At 39.6% G+C, this 17,481-nt stretch overlaps 1 protein-coding gene across 13 annotated transcripts in view; it reads left to right on the top strand.

Moving 5' to 3' along the window:
* Positions 1-17,481, top strand: part of Sbf2 (SET binding factor 2) — a 366,952-nt gene that overhangs the window by 274,941 nt on the left and 74,530 nt on the right. The window contains exon 18 of one of the 13 annotated variants that reach the window (XM_063274836.1): positions 912-7,579. Within the exon in view, the coding sequence (XP_063130906.1) occupies positions 912-995 (84 nt within the window). The 3' untranslated portion in view covers positions 996-7,579. 13 annotated transcript variants of the gene reach the window in all.

Genomic DNA, 17,481 nt, shown 5'->3' with positions numbered 1-17,481 from the left:
ATGTCAAATTGACAGGCAGCTAGCCAGTACATTTGTACATACTTGCAGTACTCAGGAAGTAGGGGTAAGAAAATCTAGTTATAGTCTGCCCTGGGCTAAATATGAGCAAGACAATCTCAAAAGAAAATCTACTGTCGGGGATTTTCTAATTGGCTAATATTAATAAAATTCAAAACAAAATATCCATAAGCTACCAATTTATAGCTTGGGCTTCGTGGACCTATAGAGAAAAATAGAATTTGCATATTTTTAACATCAGAGAGAGAGATCTAATTTAAAATATAAGTTTAAGAAACATCTATAGACATACCTAAGACAGAAAAGAGAGAGAGAGAGAAAGAGAGAGAGAGAGAGAGAGAGAGAGTGTTATAGGCCAGAAACGTGGAGAACTCTGTAGAAAAAACATGGAGGAAAGCCAAATAGTGAGGCAGCACACAGGAGAGCCGAGTTGTGAGCAGATAGCACAGTGCCCACTTGGAATAGCGGTCAAACGAAAATTATTAACTTGATTGCTTTTTAATATATTATGTGGCACAATTAAAAATCAACTGAAAATGGTGCAAAAGAAAGTACGGTTAAGGGCTGGGGATTTAGCTCAGTGGTAGAGCGCTTACCTAGGAAGCGCAAGGCCCTGGGTTCGGTCCCCAGCTCCGAAAAAAAAAAAAAAAAGAAAAGAAAAAGAAAGTACGGTTAACTGTCAAAACCAGATGTTAATTTATTTCACAGTAGCACGGAATTTGATTTATTCTCTTGGTCTCTCCACGTATATGTTCTCTTTAGAAGACCATGGCAGATTAACGGAGTGCTTGACAGTAAGAATTGATTGAGATGGGGAGGGGGTCATGGAGAGGATGGAGTCTGCCCTTGCAGAGGACTTCCTAACCCAACCCACTTCTCTGTTTCTCTTACAGACAGTGAGCTTACACATGAGGTTTTGTTTCCAGCAAAGCTGGATCTTGAAACCCCTAGAGTCTGCCGTTTATGTGTGTTCATGAATGTTGACAATGTTGGACAGTCTTCATCTGTAGACAGCATCCCCTCTACAGCATGGGGAAGCGGGTACTGAGATGTTAGAGTTCAACAAGTAACTTATAACAGGTTATTTTCCAAATATAAGTTTAAAATTCCAAAATACAGGTTAATGACCACTGAGAAAGAAACAAATTGTTGCTTTTTAAGCCACCAAGTCTTGGCAGTTTTTTCATGAAACAGTAGATAAATGTAAATATTAGTACATAGTAAATGCCATTAGGCAATACTGGCATTGTATAAGTCTTGAAGCCAGGTTGTGACATCTAGGTCGCATCAGTATGAGACTGTTGTAGGTAGCCTCGCACTAGGGTGTAGCTTAAGAAATACTGACTAGTGTAGGCAGGCACTCGGGCACTGTCTTAGATGTTTCAGGAAGGCAGAGCAGCATACGTAGCAGTGGTAACCAACGGTTCCATGCTGAAGTGTTGGTTTCAAATGTCTGTGTCTGTTAACATTGTGTAGTTATATAACCTCTGTGACTTAGACTGCTGTGTCACCATTGATATTCTTCCTCATGCTTTAAATCAAATTTTACTTTCTTTCTCTCAATATCTGTGAATTCTGTAGGAATGTGTCTACAATTTACATACCAATTCAAAATTCCAAGATCACCAGATAATGAAGTTTGTTTCTATTCAAGCATCTTCTAGGATGCATTTTCTGAAATCTTTTCTGCCTGCTGTTGGCATTATAAGTGTCTCTAATTAAAAAGGACTCGAATTTTTATCTGTTTGCTAGGTAATTAGTTTACTAATAAAACTTGGTGATGTAACATGTCTGTTGTAAAGATAATGTTAGGTTTCCAGGAAAGCTGTGGAGAAAGTACACTTTAGTTAGTGCTCCAGTGCTTTCCTAGAAAAACAAGGCCCTTTGTTTAGGTGGAAGGAGAGCTGCAGGCACTATGGCTGACCAAAGTGAAGCTGCTTCTCCATTCAGGAAAGTTAACTGAAGCTGACTGACGTCAGAATGTGCAGATGCCAAAGTGTGATCAAAAGAAGTCAGCCCAGCAGGCTTGGAATTTAAATACAAGGAACAGAATGAGATCTTAGAAAATTATCTGAATAACATCACTTTATTTAGAACTAGTTAACTTTTTTACAAAATAATAACTCATTGTGTGGTTGTAGAAAATACATGTAACAATAAAAAATTACATGTTCTTATGACAACTATATGCTCATTTGAGTGGTTTCTCATTTTTCTGATTTAAAGCTTGACTGTGATAGAACATCCTAGAATTACCACATCTCTTTTACCCAAAAAAAAAAAAAAAAAGTTCATGGTTACAGTGTAATGTGTCCTTAGGTACCAGTGCTAGTGCACCTGTTCATTTATATCTTTTACTTATCATCTGCTTTTCTTTTTGATTTTAAAAATAAAACAAGATTCCATATTTAAAAATGCTTTAGGATTTCTTGCTATGTCACTAAAAAAGTGGAATATCAATTTCATTATCTTTATGATTTATACATATGTGGATTTGTTTTTGTTTTGAGGTAGAATCTCACTGTACAGTCTATCTTAAACGTAAACTCAGGATCCTCCTCACCAGCCTGCTAATGCTGGGTGACAGGCACTGTACCACAGTATTCAGCTTATGTATGCAATCTGGGGATGAACCATCGAGGGAACTGAAGTAATGATTTGCAGGTTAAGAGCACTTGCTGCTTTTGTAGAGACCCCAAGCTCAGTCCACAGCACCCACATGGCTACTCACAGGTAACTCAGGTTGCAGGGGACCTTATACCATCTTCAGACCTCTGCAAGCACTGAACACACATGGTGGAAATGCAAACATCTAGGCAAAACGTATAAGCACATAAAAAATATGAATCTTAAAAACAATACCATCAATCCTAAATCTTTTTTGTTATCCATAGTTAGTACTTGCCAATGGCTTCTGTAAGCAGCAAATACACTAGGGCACACATCTCTGAGAGACAGTTATAAATTAGTTGTAGATTTCTGTTTCTTTGAATTAATTTTGAAAATCATACTTGTAATCCAATCCATTGTTTAAAATGTAATTTAAAAATGGAATTTTACAGAAAACACTTGAATAATTCCTTTAAGGTGACAGCAGTGTACTCACTCATCAGATGCAGATGTGTGATGACAAAGGTGATTTGAAACCATGCCTAGACGCCCAGACGCATGCTAAGGAGTTCAGACTGCTAAACTGTCAGGAGCTCACAGCAAAGAGAAGGAGGCTTGAGAGATTGACAGCCCATTAGTAAGCTAACACAAAAGACAAGCACTTCTGAGGCAGCTAGAGAGAAATGCAGGAAGGTACTAAGAATTGCTAACCAAATGCTTGAGACCAGAGGATGTAAATGAGTAAAGGGCAGCCACTGTCAGCTCTAGCAGCTTCAGCCCTGCAGGAAGTGGTTAGCACATCTTTTGTTTTGTTTCGTTTTCAAGAAAATTATAAATCTGAACATTACATAAAATTTCTTCTTTTGGTTTAATTAAAAAATTAAAATCCTGGACAAGGGGCTCAGTAGATAAAATGCTTGGTGGGTTAAAAACAAGGACCAAATTTCAAATTCTCAACAGCCATGTAAGAGCCAAGCTTAGAGATGTCGGCCTATCGCCCAGCCCTGTGGGTGTAGAGACTGGCAGATCCTGGAGGATTGCTGGTTAGCCAGTCTCAAGGAAACAGTTCCAGGTTCAGTGTGAGACCCTGTTTCAAAATACAAAGTAGAGATAGCAAAAGAAGACATCCAAAGTCATCCTCTGGTTTCTACATAAATGGTAAAAGTCAAACTCTACTCTCCTCCTCTCTGTCATAAACACACTCTCTCAGACACCTCATAAGTAGCCAGAACGAAGCGAACAGCCACATGCAGCTGACAGCGTTAGCTCCGCAGCCTCCACTCTGAGCTCTGACTGTACATTCTTGTGCTGTACTACAGGAGGTGAACTACTGTGGTGTGAATGAGAGCATCACAATAGGCTCATAGGCTTCAATATTTGGCCTCTGGTGTGGCCTGGTTGGATGGGTTTCATCACTGAGGTGAGCTGTGAGGTTTCAAAACCTCATGCAGTTCCCAGTTGGATCTATCTCTCTGACTTGTGGTTGTTGTCTTAACGTGTAAGCTGTCAGCTACTGCTCCAAGGTTATGCCTACTGCCATGCTTCCTGCCATGATGATCATGTCCTAACCCTCCAAAACTGTAAGCCAGCCCCTAATGCACCCTTATCTTTTATAAATCGCCTTAGTCGTGGTGTCTCTTGACAGCAATAGAAATGTAACTAAGATATGGGAGGAAAGCCCTAAAATGGAAACCAGATGTGAATTTGAACTCCAGCTTATTCTGAGATCTTAAACAAATGTATGGGGTGGTGATAAGTAAAGATGGAAGGCAGTGATGAACTTAAAGCATCTGTTGGAGTGGCAGGCATGTAGTGAGTGCACAGTGGATAGCGGTAGGATGAAGAGCAGGATGGAGTTCAGCTGCAGGTTGAACGTCTTCTTGACCAGCCTCTGCATATGCATGGAAGTACAGAAGAGATGTAGTTGCTGGGCTCATGGGGCTTAGGCAGATGTCCACAATCAGTCCAGCTTCGTAAGTACTATCCTGTACTACCTATGATGGGTCTGTATTCTCCTCTGCTACCTATAATTCTAGCTAGAGCAGGAAGCAAGTCTCCATTTACTGACTTTAACTCCAAGGAGCATGTAAGCAAAATAAATATGCTCATCTAAAGATATATACATAAATGTACACACATAAATACATGTGTGTTTATTTAGTACTATTGAATGAACCTAAGACCTCACACATGCTAAACAAGCATTCTAATATGTCTAGTCCCAAGCAAAATACCCTTATAGATCTATATGTAAATGGTTTTTCGTATATAATCAGTACTAATTACTGCCCTTCACAAATGCTAAAAAGCATTTTCATCCAGATTAACAATGAGAATGTTCTCTGTGAATTAGCTAAACTCTCCCAATGGGTTTTTTTTTTCTGTATTTTTCTGTGCCCTTCCACCTCCTTGGAGCCCCTCAATAGTTCTGATCCTTGATCTGGAAATCACTTGACTGCTTGATACTTACATTGATTTTTCAGCAGACTATAATATATTCTTTAGGGCATGGACTTTTGGCTGTATGATGGGAACTAGAAAATTTTGAGGTCCTTGTAGCATGCTATAATTGGAAAATACAGAATTCATGACTGTCTTTATGAGTAACAAAAACTGATTTTATCAACTGCTTGTCCCTAAAACGAACTTTGTAAAAAATAGACTATTCTTCTAGTTTGATTTTGCTTAGGCAGCACTCTTTCCGTTAACACTAGTCAGCATTGTTGACATTTTTGAGAAGTCATAGACTTCATGGGGATCTGTGGGGGAGCTGTTGAATTACAGAAGAAATTATTGCAACAGGAAGTGAATTGTGTGTTATTATAAACACTCGGTGACTCAACAGATTCCCTTTCTTTTTTAATTTTTCTAGCTTTAGAGCTGTCCTTGTGGTCACAGATAGATTTTTCAGGGATTTTAGAGATATAAAGAGAAGTCATGAGCAAAGAAGGTTTTGAGTACTGGGGTAATGAAAGCAGACAGATCCCTCAGTCAGCAGGGTGCTGTAGTGTTTGTTGATGGTTAAGGTTTACAATGAAGAAGTCAGAGAACAACTGCAATGCCTGGGAGAAACTGATCTGTTTTCTCATACTCTTGGATGATACATTTCCAGCTAATAACACTAGATTTAGAATTGTAATCGTAGAAGGAAACCTGAAAATATGTAACTAATGTTGAGGTTTGGTCTTTTGCTATGTATTGTAATCCTAAACTATGTCTAGGCCTAGGAGTGAACTCTCACATTTACCAGCTTTCATTGTGCAAACTTTGTTCCTTAATTTAAAACTATTGCTTAAATAAAATTGGCTACAGCCAGTTACAGGAAGAATTAGAGGTAGGTGGGTTTTGAGTTACCTGGTTGGGGGTGAAGGAGAGGTGAGGGGAGGAGAACCATGAGGAAGGAGAAGAAGGTGGAAAGAGGTGGAAGCCACCATAGGGTAGGGAATCATGAAAGCATAGCCATGAGGGCTAACTAGCTGGAGTTAAGAGCTGCCCAGATGGAACATAGCAAGTTATAACTCAGGGTTATTGGTGGGAAAGTAGATTCTAATAGTACAGACAGTAGATATCTGCCCAGCCCTAGTGCTGATTAAGGCTTATTATAAATATAAAATTTGTGCGTTTTATCTGTGACCTGGATGATCAAAGGCAGGGTAGAGGCTCCAGACTGACATTAAATATTTATACAACTAATCTCTTAGAATGTGGCAAGTTGTCTGTGCATCTCTGATATTTGCAGGCAGCAGTAGGGTTGAAATAGGCATTTCTGAAAATGGATATAAGTAAATGATAAAATTTTCAGGACTTGATAGTGCAGGTCATTAGTAGTGTACAAGTTTCAAATTAATGACATCCCAATACCCACATCACACAGCTCAGAACCACCTACAACTCTCAGCTCTGGTGTTCCAGCACCCTCTTGTGGCCTCAACAGGCCCTTGTATTCACGTGCTTATACCCATACTGAGATACATATGGGGGGTGGGGGGTGAAATAAAGCATTGAGAAGATTGAAGAAGACAGAATCAATATTATAAGAATAACTATATTGTCAAAAGCAGTCTACATATTTAATGCAATTCCCATAAAAATTCCACTGACATCCTTCACAGAATTAGCAAAAACAATTTGTAAATGCATATGTAAGCACAAAAGACCATGAATAGCCAAAGCAGTCCTGAACAGAAAGCACAATGCTAGGGTACCACAATACCTGATCTCAAAATACACTAGGAGCCACAGTAGCAAAAAAACAGTAACTGACCCAAAACAAACACATAGACGAGGGAAGTAGGTTAGAGGACCCAGAGGAAACACACACAACTACAGTCACCTAAACAAAACTGTAGGTGTTTAAACAAAACTGTAGGGGTTGGGGATTTAGGTCAGTGGTAGAGCGCTTGCCTAGCAAGCACAAGGCCCTGGGTTCGGTCCCCAGCTCCAAAAAAAAGAAAGAAAAAAAACTGTAAAAATATATATATATATATTGGGGGGAAAAAAGCCTCTTTAACATTTAGTACTGTAAAAACTAGATATCTACCTATTGAAGAATGAAACTATCCCTATCTCTCATGATGCAGAAAAATCAATTCAAAATAGAATTGAAGATTTTAATGTAAGACCTGGAAACTTAGAAAATGCTAAAGAAAAACTTCGATTAAAAAAGATATTCCAAGATAGGCATAAGTGGGGAGTCCATTAGGAAATAATCCCAAGAAATGACAAGTGAAATTAAATGAAGTTTAGATGCCTTTCTACAATAAAGAGAAACATGAGGAGAATGAAAAGAAGTCTGTAGCGGTAGGAAGAGTCATTGCCAGGTAGCCACACATCAGACAGAGACGTAACATCTAGTAGAGAGAGAAAACTGCCAAAATTAAATACCAAGAAAAATAAATGATCTAAGCAGTAACTGAGCTGGTGAACTTCAGACACTTGTGAGAAGAAGAAATACAAATAATTAACAAGCATTTGAGAATGGGTGCAACATCTGTATCCATGAAAGAGATGCAAAGTGTAATTGCTTTAAGATTCCAGTTCACCCATTCATAATGCCCATCACAAAGAAAACATGGCAGCAGAGATGGACATGAATGTAGGGAAAGAGAAGTCCTACTCACTATGGGTAGAAATACAAGCTGCTGGGGCTGGAGAGATGGCTCCAAGGTTAAGATCACTTTCTCTTATAGAAACCTGGGTTCAAGTCCCATCATCCACTGGTAAGTTCATAATCATACCTCCAGTTCCTTGAGATCTGATGACAGTGAATTAATGAAAATACTGCTTCCTAATAAACACTTGAGGATATATTGTGTTTGTTTCCTTATTTCTAATTTAGGTTTAAGATCTCTAATTAAATATTTAAATTCCTAAATTCATGAATATATTAATGAAATAACAAGCTAACAATACTATATAACAATAAACAATACTATATACTATAATGATAAAAATGACTCAATATTTTCAAAACTATCAAGCAAAGGGATTGAGTCCGGTATTGATTCTGGTTGTGTGCATACATGTGGGCATATGTATATACATGCTCACATTAATATAAAACTCGTATCCATTATATAAACAAACTGAAAGAACAGAACCACATGATCATTTCATTAGATGCTGAGAAAGCATTTGACAAAATTCAACACCCCTTCATGATAAAAGTCCTGGAAAGAATAGGAATTCAAGGCCCATACCTAAACATAGTAAAAGCCATATACAGCAAACCAGTTGCTAACATTAAACTAAATGGAGAGAAACTTGAAGCAATCCCACTAAAATCAGGGACTAGACAAGGCTGCCCACTCTCTCCCTACTTATTCAATATAGTTCTTGAAGTTCTAGCCAGAGCAATCAGACAACAAAAGGAGATCAAAGGGATACAGATCGGAAAAGAAGAGGTCAAAATATCACTATTTGCAGATGATATGATAGTATATTTAAGTGATCCCAAAAGTTCCACCAGAGAACTACTAAAGCTGATAAACAACTTCAGCAAAGTGGCTGGGTATAAAATTAACTCAAATAAATCAGTTGCCTTCCTCTATACAAAAGAGAAACAAGCCGAGAAAGAAATTAGGGAAACGACACCCTTCATAATAGACCCAAATAATATAAAGTACCTCGGTGTGACTTTAACCAAGCAAGTAAAAGATCTGTACAATAAGAACTTCAAGACACTGAAGAAAGAAATTGAAGAAGACCTCAGAAGATGGAAAGATCTCCCATGCTCATGGATTGGCAGGATTAATATAGTAAAAATGGCCATTTTACCAAAAGCAATCTACAGATTCAATGCAATCCCCATCAAAATACCAATCCAATTCTTCAAAGAGTTAGACAGAACAATTTGCAAATTCATCTGGAATAACAAAAAACCCAGGATAGCTAAAGCTATCCTCAACAATAAAAGGACTTCAGGGGGAATCACTATCCCTGAACTCAAGCAGTATTACAGAGCAATAGTGATAAAAACTGCATGGTATTGGTACAGAGACAGACAGATAGACCAATGGAATAGAATTGAAGACCCAGAAATGAACCCACACACCTATGGTCACTTGATTTTTGACAAAGGAGCCAAAACCATCCAATGGAAAAAAGATAGCATTTTCAGCAAATGGTGCTGGTTCAACTGGAGGTCAACATGTAGAAGAATACAGATCGATACATGCTTATCACCCTGTACAAAGCTTAAGTCGAAGTGGATCAAGGACCTCCACATCAAACCAGACACACTCAAACTAATAGAAGAAAAACTAGGGAAGCATCTGGAACACATGGGCATTGGAAAAAATTTCCTGAACAAAACACCAATGGCTTATGCTCTAAGATCAAGAATTGACAAATGGGATCTCATAAAACTGCAAAGCTTCTGTAAGGCAAAGGACACTGTGGTTAGGACAAAACGGCAACCAACAGATTGGGAAAAGATCTTTACCAACCCTACAACAGATAGAGGCCTTATATCCAAAATATACAAAGAACTCAAGAAGTTAGACCGCAGGGAAACAAATAACCCTATTAAAAAATGGGGTTCAGAGCTAAACAAAGAATTCACAGCTGAGGAATGCCGAATGGCTGAGAAACACCTAAAGAAATGTTCAACATCTTTAGTCATAAGGGAAATGCAAATCAAAACAACCCTGAGATTTCACCTCACACCAGTGCGATTGGCTAAGATCAAAAACTCAGGTGACAGCAGATGCTGGCGAGGTTGTGGAGAAAGAGGAACACTCCTCCATTGTTGGTGGGATTGCAGACTGGTAAAACCATTCTGGAAATCAGTCTGGAGGTTCCTCAGAAAATTGGACATTGAACTGCCTGAGGATCCAGCTATACCTCTCTTGGGCATATACCCAAAAGATGCCTCAACATATAAAAGAGACACGTGCTCCACTATGTTCATCGCAGCCTTATTTATAATAGCCAGAAAATGGAAAGAACCCAGATGCCCTTCAACAGAGGAATGGATACAGAAAATGTGGTACATCTACACAATGGAATACTACTCAGCTATCAAAAACAACGAGTTTATGAAATTCGTAGGCAAATGGTTGGAACTGGAAAATATCATCCTGAGTGAACTAACCCAATCACAGAAAGACATACATGGTATGCACTCATTGATAAGTGGCTATTAGCCCAAATGCTTGAATTACCCTAGATCCCTAGAACAAACGAAACTCAAGACGGATGATCAAAATGTGAATGCTTCACTCCTTCTTTAAATGAGGAAAAAGAATACCCTTGGCAGGGAAGGGAGAGGCAAAGATTAAAACAGAGACTGAAGGAACACCCATTCAGAGCCTGTCCCACATTTGGCCCATACATATACAGCCACCCAATTGGACTAGATGGATGAAGCAAAGAAGTGCAGACCGACAGGAGCCGGATGTAGATCGCTCCTGAGAGACACAGCCAGAATACAGCAAATACAGAGGCGAATGCCAGCAGCAAACCACTGAACTGAGAAAAGGTCCCCTATTGAAGGAATCAGAGAAAGAACTGGAAGAGCTTGAAGGGGCTCGAGACCCCAAAAGTACAACAATGCCAAGCAACCAGAGCTTCCAGGGACTAAGCCACTACCTAAAGACTATACATGGACTGACCCTGGACTCTGACCCCATAGGTAGCAATGAATATCCTAGTAAGAGCACCAGTGGAAGGGGAAGCCCTGGGTCCTGCTAAGACTGAACCCCCAGTGAACTAGTCTATGGGGGGAGGGCGGCAATGGTGGGAGGGTTGGGAGGGGAACACCCATAAGGAAGGGGAGGGGGGAGGGGGATGTTTGCCCGGAAACCGGGAAAGGGAATAACACTCGAAATGTATATAAGAAATACTCAAGTTAATAAAAAAAAAAAAAAAAGAAAAAAAAATATAAAACTCGTGATTTCATGTATGCTAGGTCACATAACAGTCTAATTCTCCTTTTCTTACATGGGTGTATATAACTCACCAAACAGTTGTTGAAGGAAACTTTCTCTGTGTAGCAATACCTTGAGTGGTCACTACATGAGGAAGTAATGCTCAGTCAAAACACTGTGTCTTACAGCTCCTAATGTGAGTAATCAACAGCTCTCACATCACAGGAGACAGTACGAGGCATAGCCCTTAAGATTCTTGCCAGACAGTCCTGAATCTAACCAGACTATTAGACATTGCCAATTCATAGGAAACACAGGAGCCTCCACTGTGCTCAGCAACTACTAGAGAATAGGGAAATGGTCCTGCTATTAGAACAGAACCTTGAGTAAAACTGTTCTCACTGATTCTCACACTAATGCTATATCTGTCTTTATTTGGATCCTACCTGAATTAAACAAGACTGCAAAAGTAACACCAAATATGAGGGGGAAAGGGAATTTTCTTATACTTTAAAGACAATTGGAAATTTGAACCCCAAGCTGAGATTTTACATTAACATAACAAACATAAACAGCTCTTATTTCTATTTTGAATAATGGATTTGCAGAAACTCTGCATGAAATAATTTTTATTGGGATAACCAGTGATCAGCAGACCATCGGCCTCTTGGTACAGATGACAGTATTTCTTGAGACCTCTCAAGTATTCCATACACTATTAAGCAATATTGAAATTCAGACACACCTGCCATCCCATCACTTAGATGGAGGCAGGATGATTTTAAGTTCAAGATCAGTTTTGGCCACATACCAGGTTTGAAATCAGATAAGGCTACAAGAGACCTGATCCACAAAAGTGGTACTGAAACTAACAGTCACCCCATGGCAGTTGACCTTGTGTTTTGATGTCCATGCCCCATCGTCTGTTTTAGCAAAGAGTTGGAAACAACCTTACCTGGAAAGGGGAAGTGTATATTATTCTTACAGTAGAATTCCCAAGCTGGGCAGTAGTGACACATGTCTTTAATCCTAGCACTTGGGAGGCAGAGGCAGGAGGATCTCTGAATTCAAGGCCAGCCTATTGTACATAGTGAGTTCCAGGACAGCCAGAACTACATAGAGAGATGCTGTCCCAACCCTACAGCTTCCATGGGGAGATTTGTTTATTTTCTTTCGGGGGCAGGTGAGTTTCGAGGGTGGAAGGATGGAAAAATGAGTAGGATTGAGATGCATGATGTGAAATTCACAAAAAATCAATAAAAATGAAGGGAGGGGTGTTCCCAGCTCTAGTTCAGTGCCTGTCTGCTCATGTTACTTTAATGCAGAGTAATGCCCTGTGTCAATGGGCATAAGACTGCTTTGAGAACTGAATTAATAAATATATATAGTCAGGAAATCCTCAGCACCTTAAATTGTTCTACATGATTCTTAAAGATCATTACATATCTGGCATTGGACCTGCCAACTAGCCTCTTCCCTGAAATGTGCTTCCCTCTGACTGCCCGAAGTGGTGCTGTGAGCCAATTATAGCCAAACAGACTTTAGACAGTTTTGCATACGCACATAACCCCAGATCATCTTCTCAGATGACTTGTGTCCATATATGTGGGTTTGAGTTGAGCCTGCTGTCCGAACACCATACACATCCTGTCTCATGCTGGGTCTACAAAACTCTTTTGAAAGCTTTGTAGAAAATGAATGGCAATGCTTAATCTAGTAACTTCAGGGCTATTTTTTCTAGATAAGGAAGGAAGTCAACACATTCTTAAATATCTTGCAAAATTGGATAGCAAATATAATGTTTCTTTAGGACATAATTATAAGAAGTATTAGGAAATGTAAATATTTGTGACAAAGTTGAAGGATAAAAGAGATGTCATTTGACAAGTATTCTCTATCACCACCCTGTCACCTCAGGAAAGTCACTAAGACCAGTTTGGGAAACTTTCCTGAAAATATTTGCTTCAAACCAAAGAAGTGACCAGAGTAAGAGACAGTTTTGTCCATGGTCACTCATTTTTCTCAGTTCACTAAACTTACGCTGTCACTGCTTACACTGAGGCTGAAACCCTAAAAATTCTTATCACATCTCTTTCCCTATAATTGTACTAAAGTTCCATTGTATAGAATATGGTAATTTTTGTGTCTCAAGGAAAGTAGTCAGATGTGATAGAGCAAACCTCCGCTTCTGTCACACCTTAATCTGAAGCAGGAGGAGGCTCATGAGCTTGAAGTCTGTCTGGCAAAGTTAGATAGTAAATTCTAGAACAGCCGAGACCCTGTTGTTTAATTGATTGATAGGCAGGCAGGCAGGCAGGCAGGCAGGCAAACAGACAGAGACAGACAGACCCACTTCATTTCTGTGTGACTTGGACAAATGTTCTCATCCAGTCTGAGATGGACAATGAAAACATGCAGTATTCCTTCTGCCCAATTTCTGCAAAGTTCTTTTATGATTGTTGGCTGAAGCAATGATGAGATCTAGGCTGAAAAGGTTTCACTGCCCTCTGCTGGTCCTAAGCACACGCCTGTCTATCAAGACAGTGTCCAAACAAAGACACACACATACTCTCTCCTCACAATTAAACATAGCATGAAATCACCAAGAAAGAAGGTATATTTCATGCTCAAAAGAGATAATATTTTAAGTGCTTGGGAATTAGTGATGTTTGTTTTTCGAGGCAGGGTTTCTATGTATAACAGTCCTGGCTGTCCTAAAACTCATTATATAGACCAGACTGGCCACGAACTCACAGAGATCTTCCTGTTTCTGCCTCCTGAATGCTGGGATTAAAGACATGTGCCACACAGCTGAACTAATAATTTCTTGTGCCTAGCTTAATCAGATGCTTCAGCTATGTATTGACTATCTCGACACCACAAAACTTACCTTAAGAATGCTCCACTCTGCTGCAGTTCTCACCTAGCAAACAGACTGTGGCTCTGCCTTTGGGCCCCTCATTCTGTTTTACACCATTTTTCTGCCTTTGAATGTATAGTATCATTTTGTTAAAAAAAATTAGAAACGTTTTACATATTTATTTAATTTATGCATAAACAGGGAGCTTATTTCAGTGGATATGTGACCAGGAAAAGCAATATATAGCATGGCTGAGAGCAGTGCTTAAGGGGGAAGGCAAGGCTTCATTAAACTGTCAGATTCATGAAGGATCTCCTAAGCCTACTCTGAGAGACTGGTAAAGACAGCTCGCTCTTCTGGACTCTTCTATATTAATATCATGTTAATACTTTAGCTGCTGTAGTTTACATTGTGCTGCATTTGTAAGAAATGGCTCTACCTTGGGTTATACTCAAGGGAAAAGCAACTTAGAATTATGTTTTGGGGGGGAGGGATGTTGTCCCACGTGCAACTTCCCGCCGGCAAGAAACACGCGGGTACATAGAAATCCTTACTGTGACCAACTTTATTATAATCTTAAAAGAGGAAGGGTCGCCGCGCCAACATGGCGCGCTTACATACACCCTAGTGCGGCACATCCACACCTGATTGGTTGTTTACCCATGATCTCATAAGGCACGCCCCGGAGTGGGCAAAGACCTGGCACGAAGGCACTCTTGCACATGTGCACAGTTAACTTCCTGAAAGGGAGGCGGCTGGCGCGGTGAAGGCTAGCGCCATCTTGTAATGGCGGAGGCTATCCTGGCCTTCCACGTGGGGCACAGTGGAAGCCAGCGCCATCTAGTGGTGGCGAATGTTATAGCGGCCCTCTACATCTCACCCTTATAATTTATATTATTTTATAGCAGTCATGATCACCCTATCGCGTGCAATGAGGAAACCTCAGCGATGTGGAAGGGCTGATCAAAGGAACAATGAGTCTCTCTCATCCCAGTGCAATGGATCCACAGATCCATGGGGTGCAGGAGCAGAGAACTCAGATACAGACTAATTCCTGAGCAAGATAACCAAATTCCAGGGAAGGCCCCTAGTATAATGGCCACAAGTGCTTGAGTGATAACGGCCTTGTCACGTTTCTGTTGAGATCTGAGTTTGCAAACCAACCATAGTATGAACACTGATCCACAGCATAGGGCTGCACCAGACAGAGCCACTCCCAATAAGTAGTGGGCACCTCATTTGGTCCTCCTCAGCTGTTACCACCAAGGGCCGTAGTCAAGCCGCTCCTATAATAAAATTTAAAATTCCCAATTGTTAGTAACTACTCCAGAAAGTTCACCCACTGTGTTTGTCTAACAATAGATTGGGGGAGGATAACTCTAGACACTGCAGACACAATGTCTGCAGCAGTAATGGCTGCTACAATAGCAGCGAAAGTGTTAAGGTCTTTTCCAGGACAGTTCAGGATCAGTCATTTTTCTCTGGAACAACCAGAAGACAATGGAACCATTTCTGAGATCTGTATAACCAGGACAGAGTTCCCCAGTCCACTGTAGCTTTACGCAGGTAGCTTTTTTGTGAAGCTACAGTCTGTAAAATGACAACACCAGTTACCAGTTAAGGCAGCAAGAGTCACTAGGGAAATGAAGGGGGAAGCAACGGCTGGAGTCCAGTCTTCTCCAGCAAGCAGCAGTGTACAGAGGGTCAGAGAGCAGGCCATAGTGGGACGGGACACACGCAGCGGTAACACTGACTGCAGCAACGGCAAAATCTCTGTGGTGACAAAGGATGAAGGGGAATCTTTCATCTTCCTCTCAGGGCAGAGGGATGACTCCAGGGACCCAAGCCACGAGAGCTGAATCTTCATGTAACCAGGATCAGCAGGTCTCAGCAACCACTCAGGCAGCTGGCACACTCTTGTAGCATCCTGTAGAAAAAACACAAACATTCCCTCTCCCCCATATAAAATATCTGGACAGGATCATGTCAATACGTGGATCTCTCTATTTCACCTAGGCAGAAGTATGCCTAGTTGTAGGGTGCCATAAACTTTGGCATCCAAAATTTTAAAATTGAAATAAAAGGAGCATTATTTAGCATACAGGGATAACTCCCCCTACTTATTTATTAAGATATAGTAAAGATATTATTTATTAAGGTAAGTCCTCGAGGATTAAATTGAGGACACTGAGCACTTGTCTTTATAAATTGACTTGTATACCAAATTATTGTCTCCAGCATAATTGTTTTGGATATATAAAGAATGAGATTTTTTGACTAATTGTTAATATGTAAGGCCTATAATCTGTCTGGTATCATTGTCCTCCCTTGTTAAGGAGCCCAGGCAATCCAGTTTGAGTTCTTAAATGTCCTATAAAGGAACAGTACTTAGTGCTCTTAACCACTAAGCCATTTCTCTAGCACCTCACAAACTTTATTTACCTAAACATAAGCATTAATTAGAAATGTCGAATCTTGTAAATATCATCCAGATTCAGTCTTACTAGAAATCCCTGAGCTGGCAGGGTGAGGCTGGGAATTGAAAACAAGCAAATGGAGTCTTCCTCTTTTCATGAGGGTGTGTTATCAACTCCATTACCATTTTTAAAGAGCTGGGTCTGTGGTTTTGTTTAGTTGTCTGAGCCAGAGCACTGAAAGGACAGTGAGTTGTCAGACAATTTATACTGAAATCACTCACTGATTTTAAGTAGAAAACCTGTCTCTAATAAAGCATTAAGTAATTGAAATCAATTGTAAACCACAAGCCACGGAACTACAGAATTTAATAATCTGTGTTGAAGCAATAGAAACTCAAAAGAATAAACAAGTGATCCAATCATACATGTAGCCTTTTCATTAGATGAACCACCTATAAATACAGTAAGCGCATTTCCTATGGGTTGTATGCACAAATATACAGGAAGTACAAAAGCATGTAAAGAGTAAAATTATCAATTTTGTCTGAAAAATTTGTATATGTAATAGGCCAAATATCAGTATTTTGTAATAACCAATTAACTGTTGTTTGGAATAAGATATGTTTTACCAGGTTTCTTTTCAAAATACTTCTATGACTCCAGTCCACAACTCTGTACTAACACAACTGAAGCTTTATCTCCAATGTGTATAACAAAGACCTAAGTCCTCTGGTAGGGTGAGGTACTTAGCCAATTAACATATCCTTAGAAGCTTAAAATTAGCTTCAAATATTCTTATCTGGAGTAGTGTAACAGCTACTCCCCAAATATCAAAGCTCATTTTGAGAGCAAAGGTTTGTAGTAAAAATTTCCATATACATTGAAAGATTTAAGTTCTAACTTCTTACACTGAAGAAGCAACAAAATTACACAATATAAGGCTATTAGCCATTTTTAATGATATCACTCTATGGGCTCTCTAAAACTGTAAGCAAGCTCACGAAATGAAAACTCAAAATCAATCCCCTAAATCTATCTTGAAATGGCAGTTGGAGTAAGTAAACTGGCTGTAATGTTCTCACAAGTTTCAAAACCTCATCAATCCTTCGTAAATCTTGTAACAATCTCTACCTGTTTGATTTTTCCTTAATTAAAAATAAGTTTGAGTTAGTCAATGTAACACTGGCAATCCTAAATCACAATCTTT

This window comes from Rattus norvegicus, chromosome 1 (genome assembly GCF_036323735.1).
Source record: "Rattus norvegicus strain BN/NHsdMcwi chromosome 1, GRCr8, whole genome shotgun sequence".
Taxonomy (NCBI): domain Eukaryota; kingdom Metazoa; phylum Chordata; class Mammalia; order Rodentia; family Muridae; genus Rattus; species Rattus norvegicus.
Note: the sequence above shows the minus strand (reverse complement) of the source record. Positions and strands in the feature narration are given on the sequence as shown.